This window comes from Quercus robur, chromosome 2, assembly GCF_932294415.1.
Source record: "Quercus robur chromosome 2, dhQueRobu3.1, whole genome shotgun sequence".
NCBI classification, from domain to species: domain Eukaryota; kingdom Viridiplantae; phylum Streptophyta; class Magnoliopsida; order Fagales; family Fagaceae; genus Quercus; species Quercus robur.
The window spans coordinates 60,449,759-60,466,036 of record NC_065535.1 but is presented as its reverse complement, the minus strand read 5'-3'; the positions used below and the strand labels follow the sequence as shown (position 1 = coordinate 60,466,036).

Sequence of the window (16,278 nt, the reverse complement as noted above, 5' to 3'; positions counted from 1 at the left end):
TAATATTTAAGATTTCTATTTTCCTTTTTATAAAATTGTTGTATTATTGTGTTTGAATTGTTTTTATATGTTTCAATACTTGAATTATTGCATTGTTATGGCAATGGGTGAGTATGGGGTAGGTTTCTATTCCCCCCCCCCCCCCCCGGTCCTCTCATCTTGGGACTTCCCATTCAATTTTCTGTTTTATAATTTTATTAAAATACCTCATACATTAAATAAAAACCATTCTATCTTGGCGATCAAAAAAATTAAATAAAAACCATAAAACATAAAGAAATCAAGATATGATATTACAAAACTGTTATTTACCATCTATTTATATTTCATAGCATCCCAAATTGCATTGTAGCTAACTCAAGCCAAATGGAAACCTAACTACAAAAAAAATAGAGGCTAATTTACTATTTCATTGACTTATTACCGCATGGTTTCTTATTCCTTTACAATCACCCCATATATTTTGCTGCTTTTTTTCTTTTTTTCTCAATGAGATTTGTACGGCACCGAGGTCCCAATACCCAATTGGGCCCTGGGTTCAGGCCCAACCGCATGGCCCCATTACTTTTGTACGGCACCGAGGTCCCAAGACCCAATTGGGCCCTGGATTCAGGCCCAATGGCACTGCCCCATTACTTTAAATTATGCTTGAAACTACCTTCACAAACTACGAGTTTTGAGCCTCGACCCCTAACTAATGCTCGGCATAAATTTCCCGAACAAACAAGGAAGTCTTGTCCAGACGTACCATAGGATGCTCGGCAGTTCAGGAAACATCACTACCGAGCATATTAACCTGAGTTGGAACCAAGTTCCAAAGTCATAATCGCTGCATTCCACTCTCACCTAAACATCCACTTACAACAGATAATATTGGACCTTCAATTGCACTAACAATGACAGTAATCATGATCTCCCCACTAACTTAGAGCTATAATTAAGAGAAGTTGGGGAAGAAATGGGGGTTGAGAAAAAAGAGAAAAAACAGTTACTCAGGGAGGGAGAGAGGATATTACTTTGAGTCTCTGTGCCGAGAATGACCCAAAGTAGGAAATCCTAAAACCCACCTCATAAATAAGTTGTGAGCCCAAGTGAGGCTAAGCCCAATAGTCTCATTTCCGGCGCGCACAAGATTGTTGAGTTGGACTAATTTAAAGAGCAAAGCAAAGTATAGGCCTTCTTCACAAATTATAGTTTTGCATATATATGGAGTCATGAACATGTAACACATTTATATTAAAAAAAAAAAAAAAAAACACGTAACACTAGTATGTGGGCAATGTTTATGCACTAGGAATATTTCACAACCCTAATCATGTGAAACGACATCGATAATGGAAGAAGTGGCAAGCGCCCAATATAAAAGTTCATCCCTGCACACACCAAAGTATGAGTTAAATCCCAAAATACTATGCATATCAAATATACCATCATTGTGAGTGTTGACTTAAGCATCAAGGAAGTTTTGATTGGCACTTCACTAATACCAACTCCATAATTTGGGTGATATTTGTTTTGCCGACCTTCTAAAATTTATGCAAAACCTTTTAACTACTTAGATGCTGTTTTTTAAGATGTCTTTTAAGATTTTGTCATTGGATTTTTTCTTATGAGATGAAAGTGTATTTTTTTAATTAAGTAACTACATAACTAAATTATAACTGAATTTTAAAAGGAGAGAATCTAAGTAAAAGTAACTAAGATATTAAGTTTTATCCACATATATATATATATATATATATATATATAGAATATTCTATTCATGATAATGATAAAAGATATATAGTATATACATGGCATGAATATCGTCCAAACTTGATGTAAAAGACTATAAAATAAAATAAAAGGTGAAGTTGTTCGGTCAAAACAAAAGTCTTGAGGGCAGTCACCACCACCACCAGTGGTTGAGGAATTATAAAACCCTAAGCACAAAACGAAACAGCAAAAATTAAAGAAGAAGATAGACTAGACCAGACGAGAACCCAACTCGCCGTGGACCCAGATCGGATCGGATCGGATCCGACTCGACTCATATCCTCCTGGTATGTACTCGGTCCTGTCTTCCTCGCCAATTAGGGTTTTCGTTCTCTACTAATTTCATCGATTTTTGTTCTGTAAGAGAAAATCAGAGAGGAATAGAGCTTGAATTTTCCTTTCCATATATCTATCTATCTATCTATCTATCTATCTGTTTCGCAATCCTAATTTGATTCCTCATATACATAGGCATATATTGATCGTTGATAATTTCTTTCAAAGATACAGTTTTTATAGCTACACTGGTTTTAAATTATGGTGTTAGTATGAATGTTGTGGAAAATTCATATTGGAATTGTTGATAGATATGCATTTTGAAATGAATGGCTTCTCCTTCTTGGAGGATTTGCTAAAGCAGTTTCAAAACCACATATTTTTTTTCTTTTCCAAGTACAGTTCACTTTTTTTCAACGTGCAGCTTTATTTAAAAACACCATTTTTTAAAAAGCTGAAAATTAAGCTGTACCAAGCAAACAGGTGCTGTATGACCCATCTTCTCTTGTGTTGAAAGTGTTTTATGTTTTGTAATGAATCGTGATAAGCAGAATAAACAAATAAAATTTTGAAAGAAATTTTTTGTTTTTAGCTACTGATGATATTGATGGCTAAAATTTGAAGTATATGAGTTTTTATTTTATTTTATGGTCTCTCTGCCAGCCAGCCTGCCTTGTCCCACCCTACTATGTGCTATGAAGTTGTTTTACGAAAAATGTCATGCCTGTTTATACTGGTTATCTAACATTTGGTTTAGGATTTGAAAATTTTTTTTTTCTTTCAAGATTTGGTAATATTCATGATCTCTTAGCTGATGCCCTGATGGGTTTCTACAATCAAGACCCCTCTGTTTTGTGTGTTAAAGAGAATTGGAAGATGGGTCTTACTGAATTTGTCGAAAGGGTTTGATTTTGAGGATTCCAGGGAGGCCAAGATGAAGTCGTGGGAGTTATTGCTTCTTGGTTCATCATGGCATAACTGTTTCTGTTTGTGCATATATTACAGGAGAGGTTTTCATACATTCTGCTCCTCAATCTTCTGAACAATCATCAAGGGCCTGCCTTGCAGGGGCTAACGCTGACGGGTATTGCTTGCGAGAAATGGATCCTGTTCGCTATGGTCTTCAGCAAGGATGGGATAATAACAGCGTAATTGTGGTTTCCTCCTTAATAATCACCTATATGGGATGATAAAACAAGAAACTATTAGGGCACATGTGATTGTCCTTTTTTTTCCGGCATCTCATCCTTAAAGAAAAATGAGAGAAAGCCGTGGGCAGTGAGGATTTGGACTGGATTTGCCTAAGCTCGTATCATGATTGATTATTTGTGGCTGACATAGCTTATTCTCTTGAATTCACAGGCTCTGGAGGGTTATGGTGCAGTACACGAGCCAAACTTCCGGTGAGTGTCGACCGTTGCTTATCATCGTCACAAGGGTAATTTAGTATTCGCGGGTATAATGCAGTCACTTAAAAATATTTGAATGAGAGGTTTAGTGTTTACTTTTTTTGGTATGTATTGCATGCATAATTGTGCAACAACACTTGCTAATTGATATTGATATTTATCATATATTTTCCTGGTTCTTATTTTTGTTGTTGTTGATAAGTCTATGTTTTTATGGTCTTTATTTGGAGTGCATGATATCACATTTTATCTTTTCTCTTCCATCCCATTTTACATTCTTTTGGCAGGGTTGGTGCTCCCTATGATGAGAGGAGGTTCTTAGATGAAAGATATTCAAGAGATAACATTTACTCGAGGAATGCCTTCCATCGTGATGTATTGGATAGGGAGAATTATCCACCACCACCACCACCACCACCGCCTCCTACTATGGGTCTTTGGCCACAGTCGAGGAGGAGAAGTTATGAAGAGGAATATCCACTTGATAGGGAATCTAGGCGACATGAGAAACCACACATTGATTCATTCCATGAGAATGATGAAATTCAGGAATTTGATAAGCTTCGGGATGACTATCGCAGTGTGGATAACTATCGTGATCATGGATTTGACAGGCCTGGTAGGTTTGGGGAGCGTGACCATGATGATTATACTTATGATGATTATGACTATAGGTCCCGCATTTCCCATCAAAACAGGGAGGATAGCCGTGACAGGGATTACGACTATGGTCGTCATAGTTATGATTCTGATTATGACAGAGGCAATAGGAGAGATGGTAATTGGAGGCGGCGTGACTCCCGTGATAAGAGATGTGCAAGTCGAGAAAGAGATCAGAGTCCATATAGAAGACATGAGCGCTCCTGGTCTCGGGGGCGTGATGATCGGCCTAGGTCAAGGTCTCCTCGGGGAAGAAGCCATGGTCGAAGTCATCGAGAAGACAGCTATGATGATGATCGACATGAAAGGATTGATAAGCGAAGGGAGCGGGAAGACAAGCGTCATCGGGAGCAATATTCTGTGGTATGGTTCAGCTGATTAACATGTATCTTGCATTCTCTGTGTTGTCTCTATGATTTGTTACATGGTAGGGGGCTTTAATAATAATCCTGTTTTCTTATAGGCCCCATCTGCGACTATTGTTGTGAAGGGCCTCTCACAGAAGACAACTGAGGAAGATTTATACCAGATCCTTGTAATATTTTGATGATTTTTCTGCAAATGCTATTGTTTCATTTCTATTTAATATTTCCTTGATAAAAACTCATTTTGTATGACTATCAGGCTGAATGGGGACCCCTTCGTCATGTCCGTGTGATCAAAGAGCGAAACTCTGGAATTTCTCGTGGATTTGCTTTTATCGATTTTCCTTCTGTGGTACCTATTATAATTAACTTGTTAATTTTTGATGTTTTTTATTTAATTAATTGTATAAATGGGAGATTATTGTTTTGGAATAGGGTGCAGCGCGTGCAATGATGGACAAGATCGGAGATGATGGTCTTGTTGTGGATGGAAGGAAGATTTTTTTTGAGTATAGGTAGTTTTTGTACTACCATATTTTAGATTTAGTTCCTTTTATTCTATCTGATAAGATTGTGTTCCACATTATTCTATGCTTGTTATTAATTAAAAGAAAATATTTCACACTTAATTGCATGTGAATGTCATAAGCATGTAACATTGATGACAAAAAAAAGGTTAAATGTCATAATCTTGTATTGAAGAATTAGTCTAAATCCTCAGACTGGGTGAAATCTGAAATTTTTTTTTTTTTTTTTTTATCAGTATCATTTTTTTTTTAAGTGAAAGCACTAGTGAATATGTCTCAAATACATGGCAATCCTTTGGTGCAAGTATACTTGCTGAACTTTGTTGTGTTGCAGTAGTAAGCCAACTGGTGGGTCAGGTGGATCATTTGGTCAAGAGAATGCTTTGAAATCAGGCCACTTTAATCATAAAAACATTACAATACCATCTGATTGGATGTGCAACTCTTGTGGCTGTGTCAATTTTGCACGTCGGACATCTTGCTTCCAGGTTTGAATTTTTGTTTTATTACCCTTGATTTTTCATCACCCTGTTTCTTTACTTGGGCTGTTGTGATCAAAGAGAATTTTTCAAATGCAGTCCAATTTGTTTTTTGGTTGGTGATCATATACAAGGGCCATCCTGCTCACTAACTCTTCCACCTTGCTTGTTCTAGAGGAGGTGCTATTTGAGTTAGAGCTCGTTGGCTGTAATATGGGAATCCAAAACTATCTATATTAAGTTACTGAGCATACTTGCATTTATTTGTGAACTGCTTTTCAAGAGAATCATCTATCTATTATTCTCTGATTAATTGTTTGGGGCCTGATGCTCTTTTCTGTTTTCATTTATTTTTCAGCCGAGGGTACATATTAACATTGTTGGTACAAGCGCAGGGCACACTTAAGTGCAAAGCGCAAGCGTGCGCCTAATTGAAGTGAAGTGTACATTTAAAAAAAAAAAAAAAATTTTGAAATTAATTATTAATGAGCAATACAACAATCAAGTGATCAAATAATTATATAAATTGAAATAAAACATTTTATATACTTCATATAACATTTATATAAACTCTCCTTTTGCAAATTTACCATAAAAATTGCAAGTCATTATTATTTTTTAGGTAAGCTAGATATGAGTATTACAATGCAATATCCCTTCTTGAATCTCTGGTAGCTATAATGCCCTATTACTAATTACTACTATCATTTAAATTATCATATCACTTAATGTTAATGACTATAGGTCTATAAGAATTTTTCAATTTAAGTCTAAGTCCTATGTTCAACATTAACTATAACTAAACGATTAACACAAATAAATTATATCATACCTTTTTTTTTTTTTTTTTTCATGAACTAAGAATTTCAGGACATTGCAGTTTTGGTAATTGGTACCAAGCAGATATTCGAGGGGGAAAATTAAAATAAGATGAAGAAGAAGATGGGTGAGTTAATTTTTTGGGGAGAAAAACCAAGAAAAATTTTAAAAATAAAAATAGAGAAGGACTAGGGGGCTATGGGTTTCAAGATAAGTTAAACTAAAAATATGCCAAAATCAATAATGTTAAGATCCTATGGCTACAATTCAGTTTTGGTTTTTTTTTTTTTTTTGAAAAATATAAAAAAGCGCAAAAATCGCTTTTTGAACATTGCAAAATAGTGTGCCTAAAGTGTGCTTCTTTGAATGTGCTTCCTGAATACGAATGCACTTCTTTGTCGCTTTGTGCTTAGCGCCTTTTTACCAACACTGCATGTTAAGGACCGTTTTTCAGCTTTATCATGTCACTGTTTCATGTCTTTTACCTGGTGCTTCAATGGACCTAATCAGTGTTATTGAGTTCTGCTGGACAGGGCTGATACTTAGCCTTTATGTTTGAATTCTATTTTAATATCGTATTGGTTGTTTCATTTTCTTCAATTCCATGCAGTGTAATGAGCCACGTACTGATGATGCTCTCCCAGCAGATATTGCTTTATCAAATTCAGCACCTTTAGGGAAGAAAGGATTGGAGGCAGGTTGGTTTTTGTTAATGCTTTGAGCATGCATGCGTTCTTTTTTATTATGCACTGCCATATAAGTTGATGTAATTGATATGTATTCAGGGCCTACTCATGTTTTGGTTGTTCGTGGATTGGATGAAAATGCTGATGAGGAAATGCTTCGGTATGAATTTTCCAAACATGCTCCAATTAAGGTACAAAAATGATAAGTAAATAATTAATAGCTTATTTGCCCTTTTATATTTTATTAACGAGAAGGCTGCACCCTTCTTCCCCTTTAGCACTTGCGTAGAAGTTTTATTGATCTTAAATTGCAGGACCTTCGTCTTGTCAGAGACAAATTTACTCATGTCTCAAGGGGATTTGCATTTGTACATTTTCATTCGGTACGTACATTTGTTGTCAGTGATTGAGCCCAATTGAAAATTTTATCCTTGTCCTTTATTCATGTTCCTAGCTTGGCACACATTAAACGTATAAAACTCCTGCAGCCTTCTACCTGGTTTGAACATAATGTAATATGGACTTCAATGTAACCACAGGATTCTCCATGTATGAGGTTGTAAGGGAAAAAAATGGAACCTTGCACAATTGAATTGTGGATACACTGTTTAATTTCGTCAAGTGAAATGAGTGGTTCGAAATCGATCAGTAGTTACTTATTTTCTCCTTTTTGTTAATTTTAATGCTGATTATGGTTTTTTTTTTTTTTTTTTTTTTTTGTGTGTGTGTGTGTGTGTGTGTGTGTGTGTGTAAGTTGTAACCATGTCAACATGAATACTGTGCATGTGCTTTAGTCTAGTGTTGAGCAAACTATATTTTGTTCATACCAAGAGAGTTTTAATTTATCTGAGCTTATTTGGTAATAACTTTCAATAAATACAAGTAACACAATCCCAATGCTTAGGCTTGTGGAGATTATCTTTGTTTTTATAGAGTCATGGATAGCTTTCATCTAGTTCCTTGGTACACTTTAAAAAGACTGGGCACTCCATGTCCTACAAGGCTGTGGAAATTGTTATTACTTGTCCTCCCGTCACCCTCTTTTCTCCCTAAATGAAGAATTTTTTTCTAAGATTCTATAATACACATGCACTTTAGGGTGTAGGTGGTTGCCAAAAAGTTTTGATTTGAGCTAGAACCATATCTGTTTTTTGTAGGTGGAGGATGCTACCAAAGCTCTTGAAGTAACAAATGGAACAACTCTTGAGAAGAATGGGCAGATCTTGAGAGTGGCATATGCAAAAAGCATACTTGGTCCAGGATCAGGGACATCTGGACCTTCCCAGTCAAGCAGCCTTGCTGCTGCTGCAATTGAGGCAGCGACATTTGCTCAACAGGTGCTTATATGTGTTTGTGTGTACTATATATATAGTATTTATTTGTTTATTCATACATAATGTTGATGCTTGGTTTTACCTGTTTTGAATACTTAGCATTAAAACATTATGGAAAGAAAAGTGATTCGGTGCGTATTCTAAAAGATTGATAAGTTTTTATCTTTTATAACCACTCATTGATCTCAAAAGAGTGATTATAAATTGATACAGGTAAGAAAGCACGAATTTCTTGTTTCAGTTGTACACTGGAGTTATCTACCTGCCCTCACCAAACTAGCAGAATCTATTTAAAGCAATAATGTTAGATATTTTGCAGTATATAGACATGAATATCCCATCTAGCTTTTTTTGCAGAATGAATGCCATTGTTTTCCTGTATTTTGGCTTGACTATAACGTGATGGCGTTCCATGCTCCTATCTTTTTTGCCTTTCAGTATGATGCAGTTGGATGGACACCAAAAGAATACAACCCAGATGATAAGCAATCAACCAGTGGCCAGGAGCAAATTGGTGGGGAGATTGCAGTTCAACATGATGGTTCAGCTCCGCAATCCGGATTTGTGTGGGATGAAGCATCTGGTTATTACTATGATGCTGCTTCTGGGTTCTACTATGATGGAAATACAGGTTTATATATTTTCTGACTGTATTATGTTGAAGCCATCTGAATCTTAATTATCTTGCATACATTGTGAACGAAATGGGGTGAAAACCGAATATGTTTAAATGTAATTTGTCTTTTCTTGTTTTTGGGTGTCATTCATTCTGAACAGCTTAATGTTGATCTACTTGGCCACACATGGGGAAATGCATTTTTCAAGTCATGGCCTAATGTCCACTGTCCAGCCACTGTTATAGTCTGGCGATTCTCTCTCTTTTTCTCACCCTGAACATGCACAATGCATTTTTACTCATTTACATACTGACATATGCACACATATATAGACAAGTGCCAACTGCCAAGAGATGAATAAAATATATTCCACGCAATGACTAAAAAAATACAAAACACATCTTGAATTGTACATATCAAGTTTAAGCTATCTATAAATTCTAAGAAAGAACACAATCATCCAAACATTGTATAGTTGATAATTTGATCATGTGGATAGGCCATTTGGTTCCATCAAAAGTTACATTACTGGAGCTATTGAAAAGATTGATGTCTTTGTTGGAAACACCTTCAAGTGCCGGTTGAGGTTGAGCTACAAGGCTCTTGGCATCCTTGTATACATACTAGTAGTATGCCCATGAGAATTAATTAAAAAAAAATATGCTTAACCTGTAACGACTCAAGGAAAAGTACTAACCACATTTGCGCTATACCTCAAAAGGACTAGTCACCATTGAGGCTCCTTGTAGTTGTTAATAAAGCCCAGTTCAACCCAGTAAATACCCGATGTGGGACTCATCATACACTCGCACACATCACACAATCAATCAAATTAGGGCATCACAATCTCCCTCACTTAAATCCCTAACGTCCTCGTTAGGGCCCACTTTGTGGGGTAGTGTCTCTGAGCCCACATGGGATTACCAACCTGGCTCTGATACCATATGTAACGATCCAAGAAAAAGCGCTAGCCACATCTACGCTATACCTCAAAAGGACTAGTCACAATTGAGGCTCCTTGTAGTTGTTAATAAAGCCTAGTTCAACCCAGTAAATACCCGATGTGGGACTCATCACACACCCACACATATCACACAATCAATCAAATTGGGGTATTACAATGTAACGACCCAAGTAAAAACGCTAGCCATATCTGCGCTATACCTCAAAAGGACTAGTCACAATTGAGGCTCCTTGTAGTTGTTAATAAAGTTTAGATCTATCCAGTAAATACCCGATGTGGGACTCATCACACATCCACACACATTACATAATCAATCAAATTGGGGCATTACAATCTCCCCCACTCAAATCCCTAACGTCCTTGTTAGGGCTCACTTTGTGGGTAGTGTCTTTGAGCCCACACGGGGTTATCGGGCCGGCTCTAATACCATATGTAACGACCCAAGAAAAAGCGCTAGCTACATCTGCGCTATACCTCAAAAGGACTAGTCACAATTGAGACTCCTTGTAGTTGTTAATAAAGCCCAGATCTATCAAGTAAATACCCGATGTGGGACTCATCACACACCCACACTCACACACATCACATAATCAACCAAATTGGGGCATCACATAACCCTTCAGGGGTAAATGTCTCTGGATTACCCAGCAACTGTCAACTGGTTTTGGTGGGTGGGGTCAGTTGCTTGTCAAAAGAGAAAATTTATATGTTAATAAAAGAAAACAAAAACAAAATATATCATTTTAGTAATATCTTTGAAACTATCTATTATTCAAAAAATAATAATCTTTGAAAATTTCTTAATAATTAGGGAGCTACTAGAAACTTTAATAGAGTTTCATCTAAGGTAAATTAACTATCTTCATAGCTAATGAGCCACTCATTAATTTTATGTGTAAATATATATTGAGTCACTTGGCAAAAACATTGTATACAGTGTGTAAGTTTTCCTATGTTAATAAACAAAATTATCATATATATTAAAAAAAAAAATAGAATGAATATTATTATTATTTTTAAAATTACTTGAATATTTTGGGAATTGAATTTTTGTTGGAAGTAGAATATTAAATTTCTTGAACTCATAACCTAACTCTCTACCTAAAACTTATTAAGGGGAGGAGGTGCAATGAGCTCTAGCTCAACAAGCACCTCCTCTTCTTATGAGTTCTGTGTGGAGGGTGAGGTTGTGGGGGATTCAAGACCCACTAGGTGCATGTATAACTTAATTAAAAAAATCCTAACAAATTAATAAATCACTTCGGTAATAGAGCTTAATATTAGGTAATTTATTGTAATAATTAATGAGTATAACCACTTGTCGCAAAGAAAAGATAGCCACTTGGCATAACCATGGCTTCTGGGATTCAAGTTTGATTTTTTTATATATATATATATATATTTTTTTTTATAAGTAAAAAAATATCTTTTATTATATAGTATATGATATATTCCTTCTTTCATGATGGTTCTTTCTTCAATTTAGAGTTTGTAATTTGGTTTCCTTTTCCATGCATACCTTCATGTTATGGTGCTTACGTTAGAACAACTTGTAGAATGATCTTTCATCTCTTGAATCAGATTTGATTGACTCTTCATGTTTGTAGTTTGTATGTGCTCCTACCTACCTACAGGTTCAACTATACTTGGTGTGACTTTTGGTCAAATAACATTTTTATACATATTTTGTTATATTTACCACTAGGGTAATTCTTATCATCACAAGAGTTGCATGTTAGTATCTTCCCCCAAGTTGCTGTCCACATGAATGTATGCTTTTCCACAGCATGCTCATCAAATATCAAGATCCACAGCATTCTTGTGTTTTTTTTGGATGACTAAGATCCACACCATTCATAGTAAGGCATAAATGGGCTAGATTCCTAAGAAAGGATGAAGTGTTCTGAAACCAATTCCTTCATCCATGTAATAGATTACCAACACTCCTTGGCAACACCCAATGAACCCCAACACTAAGAGGATAAAAGGCCACAACTCAAAGGCAACATCAAAATGCAACAATAAATTATCCATGGTTCACCACTATGTTTGCAAATGTAACACTAATCCACTAGAGTAATTCCTATCTTCATAAGATTCTCACACGTTAGAGTACTCCCCCAAGTAGTTGTCCACATGAAGGACGCATCCCTTTTTGGAGCCTTAATACAGCGATACTTTAACTAGAGCTTCTCAATGCTTTATAATATGAACAAAAATCAAACTTCCAATTAAGGTTCAACCTTCGTCTCATTTTGTCAGGACTTATTCCACTTGGGATGTTGGAATTCAAATATGAAAGAAACAAATAAATCGAATCCAATTCTCAATCATTGAAATTACAAATCAACCGGATCCAATTCTCAACCGATTAGTCCATGAACGTATCTTCCCTTCTTTATGAGACTCTAAAAAATGATTGATTGAAGCATCCTTATCACCAAATCTCATTCTTTCCAACAAGAAAACTAAGGTGTCACTGTGGACATGAGCATACACCTTTTTGATATCTAGCTTACAAATCACTCCTGGAACACCACTTTTAATTTGGCTATGAAGCACTCATTTGAAATAAGTATTGAGTCCAATATATGCCTTCCCACACTACTGACAAATGCATTATAGGACTTAGATACAAGTTTATCTACCACCAACTTCAATTTATTTGCCAACACCTTCACCAACAATTCATAAGCACTCCCAACCAAACTAATAGGCCTAAATTCGTAATATTTATATCAACTCCATCTAGGCATGTTGAGATGTGAAAGGCACGACTAGATGCCTCAATAACATAAAAGAATTCACTTAGAAGTGTTAAGCATGTCTAGGAAACAACTCTTACATGAGGGAATGTCTTGCTGGACTTGGGGTTTGACAGATAGAAATCAATCTAGAAGTTCCCATGATATCCAGTCAAAGAATGTATATTACTGCTTGCAGTGCATATGTATGTTGAAATTGATAGAGAAGTTATTGCAGAACATCCAAGCAGCACCTTGGTTGTTATATTTACATGCATCTCAAATGATCTTCTGGGACTAAGTGTGTCTGATAGCTAACTAGTGGTTATTGGGCAGTTTATTTCATGTGTCATAAAAAGGAATGAAACTATTGATGGATTTTTTAAGGTTACTTGTGAACTCTTCTCTCCCTAAAACTCTAAATACCACTGCCCAACTTTGTGAAGTGTGGTACCTGGGGTTTTTTATTTGTTGATGCGCAGGATCCTATTATTATTTTTAGATTTGCAAATATATATTGCAGTATAGGATAATTCTCTGAATTTTATTAGAAATTTCTTCTCTCTGAAGTTGCATTTAGAATAAAATATTTGTTGATTCTCTTGTATGTTCTTACCATATGCAGGTCTTTATTATGATGGTAATGGTGGAATCTGGTATTCATTTGACAACCAAACGCAGCAGTACATCCCTTGCACTGATCAGAATGACAACAAAACATCTGGTAACCAATCTGGGCTCCCCAAGGCATTGGATGGTTCCAGTAATAGAAAAGTAATCATCTCTGCACCAGCTACAACTGTAATATCAGTTGAGAAGGCTGCCTCATTACCAGACGCTGTACAGGCTGCAGCAACAGCAGCAATAGCTGCTGAGAAGAGAGAGAAGGAGAAGTCAAAAGAGATAAAGCTCGCTTCAAAGAGCAGTATTTTGGCTAATAAGAAGAAGATGAATAATGTATTGTCAATTTGGAAGCAGAGGAGTCATGAAGGACAAGCGACTCGTGTGGCTCTTGATGACAATCAACCGTCTGGGTCAGCTGATGATAGACCTTTTTCTGTTGCACCAGCCACAAAGAGCAAGTTTAAGACTGATGCAACAGCAACAAAAGATAATATTACATCCAGTTCAGTGGCTGCCACAACTGTTTCTGTGGCCCAGACTGTTGGTTTGGAGTCTTTGGTCAAGCCAAGGCCTGTGAGTAACAGCTTAGGTGGAACTGTGATGGGGGTTATTAGGGGCTCTGGAAGAGTTGCAGTGAGATCAGATACTTTGTATTCAGGATCTTCTGGTGGAGTTTCCACTTCAACTGTTGCAGCAAGTGCTGCGGGTATGTCAACAAATGCAGATATGCCTACAGTGGCAACTCCATTTAAAACGGATGCATCTGCCTTGGGTTCCTATACCCCACCGACGGCTGCTGGGAGTGCCAAGAGGAGGTTTTCTGAAATGCCATTAAATCCAGCTTCTGCTCACAAGGAGCAACCTCAAACTACCTATAGGGATCGTGCTGCTGAGCGAAGAAACTTGTATGGTTCGTCTGCTCTTGGAGATGATCTATCTGACCTGGGGCTCGGTGATTCAAGTAAGCTTGCTCAGCAATTTTTCTTTTAGTGGCATGCCTTTGATTGTGTCTTACATGCTTATATTATATATGTTTATTATAATATAGTATATAGAAAAATTCTCCAATAGATTGAAAACATCAACTTCCCTTTTACATTTGTCTTTGTAACTGGCCCTGGCCCTAGGATGCCTGCCACAAGTCAGTTTTTTGTATTAGAATTTAGTTATCCAAGTTTATTGTCCATTGTTCTCTACCTGTCAATTTTTGTATAAACTTCTGAGAATTCCTGTCTGTTTACTGTTGGTGAACCTCCAAGATCGAGATTTTGGATTAAGGAAGGGTTCTATGGATTCAATGCCTTTCCCACCTGGTGTTGGTGGAGGACGTGTGTTTGGAGAAGCTAATGTCAATAGTTATGAGGTGATTACTGCAGACAAAGCAATTGATGAGAGCAATGTGGGCAACCGGATGCTCCGCAGCATGGGCTGGCATGAAGGCTTGGTATTATTTCCTTCTTTGCACCTAGAATAATGTGGACTGTTGATGTAGTGGTTGAATATAATTGAAATTCCCATTCCTATATTTTTTCAGATGCATCTAACAGTTCCTCAATTTCTTCAGCTTGTCAAGCAGTCAAATATGGAGTATTTAGTTCTTAAAGTGTTCTATTTGTTTCTATAAATGCTAAAAAGCATATGATGCCAACATCGTCAATACCCTTAAAATATTTTCTTTGGTTTAATTCTACATCTTATTATCATAGTTACTATCCTTTTTTCTCCTTATTTTGGGGGTACTGGGCTCTACATAGGAAATGGTATCTCCTTAGAATATTATCTTTGGTTTAACAAACATCTTATCTTATATGATAGTTACTATCCCTTTTTTTTTTTGCTTAATGGACTCTACATAGGACATGGTATCTTTTTACTAGCTTATATTTTGGGCACTTCAAAATCTGAATGATACCTGTGGCCACATGGTGCATCTCTATGACACTTATGCTAAGATTCTAACATTTTCACTCTGGGGATTGTGTTTTTGGGTTTTGTTTTTGTTTTGGTCTTGATCTGGTGCACAGGGACTGGGGAAGGATGGAAGTGGAATGATAGAGCCAGTCCAGGCACAGTCCACAGAAAGTAGAGCAGGACTTGGGAGTCAGCAAAAAAAGGTTGATCCTAGCCTTGAAGTGCAAGCTGGGGATAGTTACAAAACTCTCATTCAGAAGAAGGCGCTTGCCAGGTTTCGGGAGATGTCGTAGATAGGTATGGAGTGACTGAAGCTGCTTGTGGAGTGAAGGAAGCAGATATAAAATCTTATGGTGGAAGATAGTGCCAGAGCTTTATAATTGGAATTGAAAAATGTAGATTGCAATAGCTTTGTGGTAAGGCAGTATTGGTTTGAGGTGTTGTATGACTCGTTGTCTTTTAAAAACTATATAGCTTTTCAGCAATAGCAAAATTCTAATAAAGCTTTGAATTTTGATTGCGCTTGTAGCCATTTTGTTCTCCAGATATCTTTTTACAAAACAGTATTACATCTTTCTTAATGGATTAGTAATGAAGTAGGTTTGTGCTATTGACCACTTGAAAGTGAATTGCTCTATTAATTTCATCAAAGTATATCTATTTAAAGGAAAAAGCTCCAAAAGCGGCTTCCTTTATCTAAATTGACCTCAATCTTCGTTCTTCAACTCACTGATAGATCTAGGGGCCCAAATGTTGATTAGGAATTTATAGTAGGGTTAGTTGTGCGTGAGTTCTTAGTCTATAGAAAGTATTTGACTCCTAAAATGAAAATCAGCCGAAAGAGCTTTGAAGTGATTAGAAAGTAATAGTCATCACTATGCGACGATCTATGATAGAAGAATCCTAAAGAATTTCTTAAACTGCCATGAAGTGGTAATAATATTTGATAAAGAGTAGTTCGGATTCCGTTCTCTTAAGAAAAGAGAGGAATACCATTGATGAAGTAGTTTATTGTATGATTGATTGAGTTGATTGATGAACATGCAATTAAAAAGATACTAGGATGGAAACTAGAAATGTCTTTGAAGCCTAAGTAAGAGAGTACCTT

General features: G+C 36.4%; 1 protein-coding gene across 3 annotated transcripts; it reads left to right on the top strand.

Moving 5' to 3' along the window:
- The first annotated feature begins 1,836 nt into the window (after positions 1-1,836).
- Positions 1,837-15,698, top strand: LOC126714318 (SUPPRESSOR OF ABI3-5). Of its 3 annotated transcripts, none has more exons than XM_050414412.1 (16): positions 1,837-2,042; positions 3,037-3,179; positions 3,394-3,434; positions 3,728-4,463; positions 4,564-4,635; positions 4,725-4,817; positions 4,901-4,980; positions 5,330-5,480; positions 6,901-6,988; positions 7,076-7,167; positions 7,291-7,359; positions 8,134-8,313; positions 8,749-8,941; positions 13,261-14,220; positions 14,519-14,703; positions 15,284-15,698. In XM_050414412.1, exons 2-16 carry the CDS (start codon positions 3,132-3,134, stop codon positions 15,461-15,463), a joined length of 3,168 nt encoding a protein of 1,055 aa, XP_050270369.1. In that variant the 5' UTR covers positions 1,837-2,042; positions 3,037-3,131; the 3' UTR covers positions 15,464-15,698. The 3 variants fall into 3 exon arrangements, with proteins under 3 accessions (XP_050270369.1, XP_050270368.1, XP_050270371.1); XM_050414411.1 differs by having other exon boundaries at positions 5,327-5,480; XM_050414414.1 differs by lacking the exon at positions 3,037-3,179 and having other exon boundaries at positions 1,974-2,042; positions 3,394-3,469; positions 5,327-5,480.
- The last annotated feature ends 580 nt before the right edge of the window (positions 15,699-16,278 follow it).

Excerpts from the sequence above, each read along its gene's own strand:
- LOC126714318 (XM_050414411.1), top strand. The coding sequence starts at position 3,132 with ATGGATCCTGTTCGCTATGGTCTTCAGCAAGGATGGGATAATAACAGC. Across the intron at positions 3,435-3,727 it reads GTACACGAGCCAAACTTCCG|GGTTGGTGCTCCCTATGATG; the intron begins GTGAGTGTCGAC and ends TTCTTTTGGCAG. Across the intron at positions 5,481-6,900 it reads GTCGGACATCTTGCTTCCAG|TGTAATGAGCCACGTACTGA; the intron begins GTTTGAATTTTT and ends AATTCCATGCAG.